The sequence below is a fragment of the Vicia villosa genome, linkage group LG2, assembly GCF_029867415.1.
Source record: "Vicia villosa cultivar HV-30 ecotype Madison, WI linkage group LG2, Vvil1.0, whole genome shotgun sequence".
In the NCBI taxonomy this organism is placed as follows: Eukaryota; Viridiplantae; Streptophyta; class Magnoliopsida; order Fabales; family Fabaceae; genus Vicia; species Vicia villosa.
This window is the reverse complement of record NC_081181.1, coordinates 121,696,638-121,705,211: the sequence shown is the minus strand read 5'-3', so window position 1 is coordinate 121,705,211 and position 8,574 is coordinate 121,696,638. Positions and strand designations below refer to the sequence as shown.

The following is an 8,574-nucleotide window of genomic DNA, read 5'->3' as shown; positions in this document are numbered from 1 at the left end:
GGAAACCTAGCATCTATCCACACACTAGTCAATACTTCTTCATACATACTCAAATATATGTATTCCTAACCATTTTCCAATACTTCTTGCTCGAATATATGTATTCCTAACCACTTTCCTCTCTAAGGCTTTTCACAAAATACTTGTTAGTCCATCTAATACTTCTTCATTGTAGTAAATAGATCACACCTCTCAAACATAAAACCAAATTGATTCTTAGAGAATTTGGTATTCATTTTATTTTATAACTTCCAACAAGTATGGAACTTGATTTACACTAATAACTTAAAAGTATTTTAAATTAACTTATCCGAGTATATCTAGTAACCTAAATTGAATGAGATTGTTTAAAAAATTATGAAAAGATAATGTGTCTGTATTTAAACTTGCAAAAAAAAAATGACATTCAAATACGCCCCAAGTCTTCTAACATTGAATACTAAAAATTAAAAATTAAAAGCAGCATTACTATTACATTTTAAGACACCTTCAAGTGAAAAAATAAATAAACAAGTAAGACGGAGCAATGTTAAGATAACTCGCTTTTGAAGCATAAGCACTCAATCATGCAACGAATCCCTCACTCGCTTAACAACACATCAAGGTTAGGAAAAGGTTCATTTCATTCTAAGTTTTAATGTAATCTCACTAACCAACCAGCTTGCCAATTTTAAAGCATTTCAGCATTACAAAATCCTAACTAGCTAATATTAACATTAACATGGTCAAATTGTAATGCTTGAGAAAACAATGTACAATGATTTTAAATTTAAAATATACATTCTACAGTCTTACAGGCATAACTAACTCCTCTCCGTTGTTTTTTCTGGGTCAACTATCCTATAAATAATGGTAAAGGAAATCTGTAACTTGTAAGAAAGCATCAACAATATACCAATATACCGCTATTCTGACTGTTCAAATGGGACACGAACAAACAATTGTCCATGCAACGTTACCACAGCTGATGTCTGATGAGGATCAATTCTTGAGGGCAAACTCACAACCTGATTCATAAAATTATTTATTATATTAGAGCAACAGTTGAACTACAGGTATCAGGTAATTTGGCGATGTATTCCAGAACAACAAAATAATTATGATTTTAGAAAGAAGAAAAACTTGCCTTTTTGAAAGGTGTCACACCCCAAGGATTATTTAGATGTTCTGGCTCACCACTTATGACCAAACGTCCTGCTGGGTCTGATTGCACTCGGACCTGGTTCAGAAAAACAGGCATGATTATCCTCAACCAGAATTTCCCATCCACTCCACCGTGAGTTTTGCACACTTCCAATAGCAACTCTCACAGGAAGGGGAGATAGTGAAATAGACGGCTTAATTTTCGTCATAATACATACAGATAAATAGATATTAAAGATAAAGCAATCAGGATGTGCAGTACCTCTTCCCGCAAAAGGCCAGGAACTAAAGCATATACCTCGAAACAATCTTTCTGCACAAGAAAGTATTCATTGAGATGATTAACCACATATACAACTTATAATATATTATTTTGAATACGAAGAGTAAGAACTTACAGTTTTTTGTACGTTGACTTTTACCCAATCAGCAGGAGGTCCAATGTCAACCACAGCTGTTTCCAACCTACCAACCACATATATCTCAAATATAGGCATGCTAGTAGTAGTGAATGAAACATAGTTCCATAGTTAAAAAATAATAATAATAAATAAATAAATAATTAAAAAAAAAAACTCTATATGGCTATACAAACACATTTCACCGTCTAACTACACAAGCAAGTAAGCAAGTACCACAAACAATAAAAGGTAGAAAGAAGTAACAGTGTCTTAACTGTGGTTTAGATGGTTTACTGCGTGCTGCTTTGACTGCATTATCCATATAAGATGGCTTCTTACGTTTAAGTATATCTGAGTCAATAACGGGCGTGATTCAATACTGAGAATAATCTGACATGGTAACACTTAAGTACAATTAAAAATTATAGCAAAACGATTAAGCACCGTACTGATATTCTTAAGTTGCTTTTCTCGCTTTTGCACAGACAACAAATTCCTATCCTGAGAAAAACAGAAGTATCAAACAACTATATGGATGTAAAAACACAGAAAATGAAACATAACTCGGAAGAGTAAAAATAACTTATAAATCCCACCACACCTTTATAATAGGGTCACTAACTTCACCATTGCCAAGAAGACGTTGTGAGTGCCAACCCCGCATAGCCTGTTCAGCAGCATATCTCCGGGCTCTACCTGATGCTAAAGCCTAGATACAACCATCATTTCAAAATTATCATGAAGTGTAAATAATTATAGTATGTACATGTCTCTTAGACTAGAGCAAGTAATTGACAGCCAATCAAAGCGAAGTATATGCATGTCTGTTTTTCTTGAGTTTTGGGATGAAGTTGCTTTTTATTTCAAAAATTCTCCCACTACAATTTTCATTAACAAGTTGTTTCAAAAATAAAATTAGCTAATCATATACCAATCAGTTAGTAAGTTCATGGTGATGAGAATGCTCCTTATATAGTATCACTATTGTCCAAGCTAAAGAAATCAAATATAAATCACATTACCTGATTTTCAATAATCACAGGCTCTGGAGGAGAAGGGATAGGCACATTCAGCTCGCCACCTTTTATGTTATGCCTTTCGTAATCAAGAAGGGCCTAGAGTAATATTTTGGAAACAATAACAATGAAATAAGTGTTAAAAAGGCGAGGATTACAGATTGCATTACTCTGAAGATACAATATCAGATACAGTTTTTTCAATTATACAATCAAAATAAATGTATATCTTATCTTAGATTTAAAAGCATGGTTTAAGATTAATATTAAGCATGGTTTAAGACTAATATTTGAAGTCAACCATAAGAAAGGAAACAAACAACAACTATTAGCCCATGCCACAGTTAAGTGTTGAATATATTAAGAGAAAACGTCGGTCTTAGGCTACTGCATAAACGGCATAAATATTCTCCAATAATCACTGCGATATTTATCATTTTACCAATCAGAAGATAGTACGATAACACAAACCGTTCAATCAATTTGTGTAAATGCATATGAATATATTAATATTATAGACATCAAGAGTCAAAATTCACGGGCAAACAAAACGTCCACTCATAAACTTAGAAGGGACATCAACAAGCACAGATATAAACTATATTTGTAATTTCTAAATGTAGAATTTAAAAAATAAAAAAAAAAATAAAAAGGAATAATTATAACATATTAATAAAGAATCACCTTCTCATAAAATCCCCGGAAAGTCCAGGAAACTGTGGTGCATGTCCTGCATAAGATGAATAGCGAGGACAATATTAGTACATTTTTTAGAATAATCAGGTTTATCCAAACAATTCACAGTGTCCAACATCCCTATCCAACCCCCACCCCAAAGAAAAATTGAAAAATATAAGGAAAAAGATGCAGCTCAATAGGATCTGCATAAAAGGGGTGAAGAAACACGTGCAACCCATCTCTTCAAAAATATAAACAGCTGTTTTAAAGCTATGAAAATGAGTTTTTCTATCAACAATTAATATTTGAACATAAGTACCAACCACAGCCTTGCATAAAACTGTGACCAACACATAAATTGCTCTCAAGAAACTTTTGAACACATGCTATCATTGTAATATGGTAAGAAATGTGTGGTAACAGGTAAACTGTAAGAGTCCCAAATTGGATATTGATATCGCCTAAACAGTAAGTGGGGGCAACTCTCGCCCTAAGAGCTTGCTTTTGAAGTTAAGTAAGTTACGAGTAAACCAAAATTCTAAGATGATATCAAAGCTTATCATGGGTCCGTTGGGTCACCTGCAAACGTCCAATCACACAAACTTCACAGTCCAAATGTCCAGTCATAGGAATGAGGAAGGGGCATTGAGAGTCTCAAATTGGATAGTGATACGGCATGAACAATAACAAAGATTGTAAGAGGGGCAACCTCACTCTGTAAGCTAGCTTTTGGAGTCAAATTAGGTCCAACAAAAAATTCTAAGCAGATTAGACACAACACATCACAAATTTGACATCAAATAACACTTAAAAAATAAACACAGCACAAATGTAAATCTGAAATTTAAGGAAATATCAAAATTACAGAGTCATGAACACGATTGAGACATGAAATGCAAGTTAGTCCTTACTTTGGAGGCTTGAAAGACTCTCCCACTTGCCGCCACAACTTACATGAGGTTACCTATTCATAAATACAAGTCAATTAGGTGTATATACCCTATAAACAATGAAAACAACTTACATGAAATAAACAAAACGGACAGCCCAAAGTTCTATAAGTGATAGTGTGGCTCAAGAAATAATTCCTAAAACTTCGCTCATCTGAAGCAAAATCAATTGAAACTTAAGAACTTAAAGAAAAATATATGAAAAATATATGTTTTAAGTAGCCAAACTTACAAATTGTTAAATGCATCAAAATCAACTATTCATTTATTAATAAAACAAAAAAGATTCCAGGTAGATGGAGTAGAATATAGGGCAGGCTGGTACTTTTCATCCAGTAATTAAGAAAACCAACTATCTTGAATGCTCATGTTTTGAATTGTCATGAGAATTTATGATATTAGAAATTTCAAAGTCTCTACAAAAAATTGGATGTTCCATATATTTGAATTATATTTGTTTTCACACTTCACTGGAAATCACAACAACCTTCTCACATACTTGAATTATATTCATGATAATTCCTCATTCAGTGTACCAACAAGCTTAACCATGAACCACTATTTGAAATCACTAAGGACCTCTACTATATTTAATTGATTTTCCAAAGCCAACTACATAAATGTGTATGAAACATTCAGCAGAATTGAAATATAAATAAACTAATACCTTCTCATAGCCTCCCAATCTCATTACAGCTCTCCATAACCTTATGTTTCACCAAATAAGTATTAGTCCAGAGTGACATCATTTTAGAATTCATTGAATTTATGTCCTACTCAAAGATGGCTAAAAGTTAAAGATGGATAAAAGTTTAAACAAACACATATAACTCACTTAAGGCAATTAAGTCCTTCCCCATAAAATTTGGGAGGTTTGAATTCCATGCTCCTCTCCCTAAAGAAGTTTTCGAGCTCCTTCATAAAAACTGCTTGGTCCTCTTCAGTTCCCGACTCATTACCATCATAATAATGATCAGCATCCAAGAAAAACATGTTCTGCGGCGAATCTGAGTTCCCATTATCTGCATGCTCACCAGCTTGCTCTTCACCGGCCTTACTAATTTCAACTTCTAAAACATTCTTGATTTCTGGCCCTGTTTCAGCATGGGCAGGTTGTGGTGTAGTATGATCATTATGACTTGACGGCATAGGTTCATTTGCAGCAGAAGGCATCGGATTATCATGACTTGACGATATAAGTTCATTATCACAAGTTTTACTATCAGCCGCTTCACAAACTTCAGGCTTCACATCAACCTCCATCCCTGTCGTTTCAGCATCACCATCACTAACACTATTTCGACACGCAGTATCATCATTCTCAACGCCATTACTACTCTGAGGAAGTCTTTCGGCTTCCACCTTCCCATCAGAAGCAGCAGCTTCACACTCAGTTGTATTCAGAATCTGATCATCAACCTCAACTGGGACTGAGTGAAGAGTGTCTTGAACATTCTCTCGTGGGATGTCTTCCAAAACAACCTTGGGTTTCACATTTTCATCCACGGAAAGAATTTCTTCCCTCACATATTTATCATCTGACACATAAGTTTCTTCTGCAGTATCAGGTTGAACTTCGAGATGCATCTCTCGATCAAGATAGGAATCCAGGCCAGCCAGATTATCTATAATCATCTGATGGTCATCTCTTAAATATTGATTAGCTGAAGCTTGGTTTGGACTTCCATTTTCACCAATGACATGGCCAGCTTCCTCTGTATTAACAGGAATGCTCTGGCTAACTTCCTCGCTTTCTTTTGTATCACTCATTTCCAAATTCTAATCAAGCATGCAAACACAGCAACCTCCTAAGAAAAACAAAACTTTAGTCTCCACCACCAACCCACACACAAAAAAAACGCAACAATAAACAAAAGAAAAAAATAAAAAAGAAAACGAAACCTTTTTACCCTGAATACTAAACCCTAGCAAATAATCTATTGATGAAACTCAAAGCTTTGATTTTCATGGTTAATTAACTCATTGAGGCGAAATTCAAAGTGAAAAAAAATAGAAGAAACGTTGTAATGTAGAAATTACCTGTGAGAGTTGAGATTGAAGGGAGAGCTTACAGTGTAAGCAGCGAAAACCCTAAATTGAATTTTGAAAAACCCTAAATTGTTTGTCCCCTTCTGTGAGTTTTGCCGGAATTTTCAGAATAACGCAAATTTTTTAGTCGAAACGGCAGATTTTGATGCGCGTTTCATACACGCTTCACGCGCCATGTTAATTAAATTGGAACAAAAATGCGGAGGGGGGCTTATACGACGTCGTTTGCATCTACATAAGCAACGAGTAGTTTTTTTAATTTTAATAGCCGTACTCCATATTTTTTATTTTATTCTATTTTTTTTTTAGAATTTCTCACCCCACCCCTTAGATATTTTATCTCACGCACCACTGATTTGTTAAAATTGCCTTTTTGTTTTCTATAAATATATTTTCAAAAGCATTTTTTTTAGAGTTAAAAGGTAGTGCACTGACAGTGTAAAATAGTTTTACACTGTCATCCAATAAAAAATCATAAATGTGCCAAGTCATTAAATTTTTTTTAAATAAAAAAAATGTTTAATTGGATACATGGGTGGTGATTGGTTGACAGTGTAAAAATATTTTACACTGTCAGTGCATCACCCCTTTTCTCTTTTTTTTTTAAAAAATAATTTTGTTTCGTAGGTATATATACAGAAGCGTTAAAACATAGTGAAATTTGGTATAATCTCAAATTAATTGGGATAATCCCAAATTAATTGGAAAAATCTAAAATTAATTGAGAAAATTCGAAATTAATTAAGTTCATGAAATTCTACGGAAGGTTTTGAAAATAGAGTAATAAAAAAAGCTCAATTACACTATTATGATTTACTGTAATTTGATGTTCCATTTTTATTATAAAAATTGAGTTTCGGAGTGAAATGTAATTTAAAATATAATAGAATATTCAGTAGGTACATCTAGGGAACACTATATTTTCAAAACCTTCCGTAGATGTAGTTATGGAAGATTTCATGAACTTGGGATTAACGCTTTCATATATGCATCCAGTGGCAGAGCCAGAAAAATTATAAAGCCTGGACAAAATTTTCAAGGCCGCAATTTCATGTATATAATATATAAATAATCATCGATCAAAATAAAAAAGACTCGTCATTTTGTCAACAAAAGTATAATTAAAGTAAAGAGATTAAGTATAACCTTACAATAGCATATTAAATAAAATCACGAGGCAAATGTCCTTTTCGATATTTTTTGTGGTAAATGTTTGAATAATATCAATATCATCAAGTGACTTGAATATCATCAAGTGACTTGAATATCTTCCGCTCGGTGTAACATATCATCAAGTCCTTGAACCACACATCATTATCTTATTGCGCAATTTAGACTTGATAATCTTCATTGCAGAAAAAGCTCTTTCAACGGATGTAGTCGACACCGACAATATCAAAGCTAACTCAATAAATTTTTAAGCCAATAGAAATACCAAATGTTTTTCAGTTTAAAAAAGTTCTTTTTAATTTTAGGGTTAACTATGTTTTTTGTCCATAGAAAAGAAAATGACATATTTTGGTCCTTACAAAATTATTATGCATGTAGTTTTAGTCGCTACTATTTAACTAATTTGTATTTTTGAATGATTATTTTGCAGAAATGTTTAGAGTTTTAAAAAAATCCTTAAAAAAATAAAATCAAAATTTGATTTCTAAGTCGAAATTTTCATTAATTATATCATCATCTTTTGAATTTTGAAATTTAAAATTTTCATATTTAATTCTTTTCATTTTGAAAAATTCTAAAGTTTGATAAATAAATATTCTACAGTATTCTAAACATGTATAAATAAATTGTTCAAAAATTTAAAAATTAAAGAGTAATTAAACTGTTTTTATGATTTTAGAAAATAACACGGACTAAAACTTCACGCATAAAAATTTTAGAAGTACCAGAAATTTTTTTAAAAAACTAAAATTAAATGTTAATTTATTTATAAGGACGAAAAATATATATGCCCCTTAATTTTATTTATTTATTTTTTAAATATGAATATTAAAAAAAAAATGGTCGGACCGAGCCCGGGCAATTGCCCAGCCTGGCCGAATGCTGGAACCGCCAGTGTATGCATCTACGGAAAAACCAATTTTTTTAAAAAAAAAAAAAATACTTCTGGAGGTACATCTACAGAAGCAGATGGCATAAATGGAATTTCGCCAAATAACTAATAGATTCAAAGGATCAATTGGTAAATTCTCTTCTTTTTTTTTCGAATGTACATTCTTCTTTTTCATATTTTACTAAACAAATACATTTATTTTAATATTAGAGGAGTGGTTAATGCTACATCAGAATTACCTCTAAAAAAAATTATTATTCTACGTAAGTTTAATT

The 8,574-nt window shown here is 32.4% G+C and overlaps 1 protein-coding gene across 1 annotated transcript; it reads right to left on the bottom strand.

The window, feature by feature from the left end:
- Positions 1 to 686: 686 nt before the first annotated feature.
- LOC131651936 (AT-rich interactive domain-containing protein 6-like) lies at positions 687 to 6,408 on the bottom strand. Its single transcript, XM_058921665.1, has 13 exons — positions 6,229 to 6,408; positions 5,024 to 5,996; positions 4,856 to 4,895; positions 4,150 to 4,202; positions 3,245 to 3,290; positions 2,567 to 2,659; positions 2,146 to 2,253; positions 1,994 to 2,045; positions 1,820 to 1,895; positions 1,542 to 1,608; positions 1,406 to 1,456; positions 1,127 to 1,219; positions 687 to 1,007 (listed from the first exon to the last, which is right to left on the bottom strand). The coding sequence occupies exons 2-13, from the start codon at positions 5,956 to 5,958 to the stop codon at positions 906 to 908; spliced, it is 1,716 nt and encodes a 571-aa protein (XP_058777648.1). The 5' UTR covers positions 5,959 to 5,996; positions 6,229 to 6,408; the 3' UTR covers positions 687 to 905.
- Between the last annotated feature and the right edge of the window lie 2,166 nt (positions 6,409 to 8,574).

Bases quoted from the DNA above. Each gene is read 5' to 3' on its own strand.
- LOC131651936 (XM_058921665.1), bottom strand. From the start codon at position 5,958: ATGAGTGATACAAAAGAAAGCGAGGAAGTTAGCCAGAGCATTCCTGTT. The intron at 1,896-1,993 runs GTACGGTGCTTA...TTATTGACTCAG, and splicing joins AAAGCAACTTAAGAATATCA to ATATACTTAAACGTAAGAAG. The intron at 1,220-1,405 runs GTACTGCACATC...TTTCTGAACCAG, and splicing joins CTGGCCTTTTGCGGGAAGAG to GTCCGAGTGCAATCAGACCC.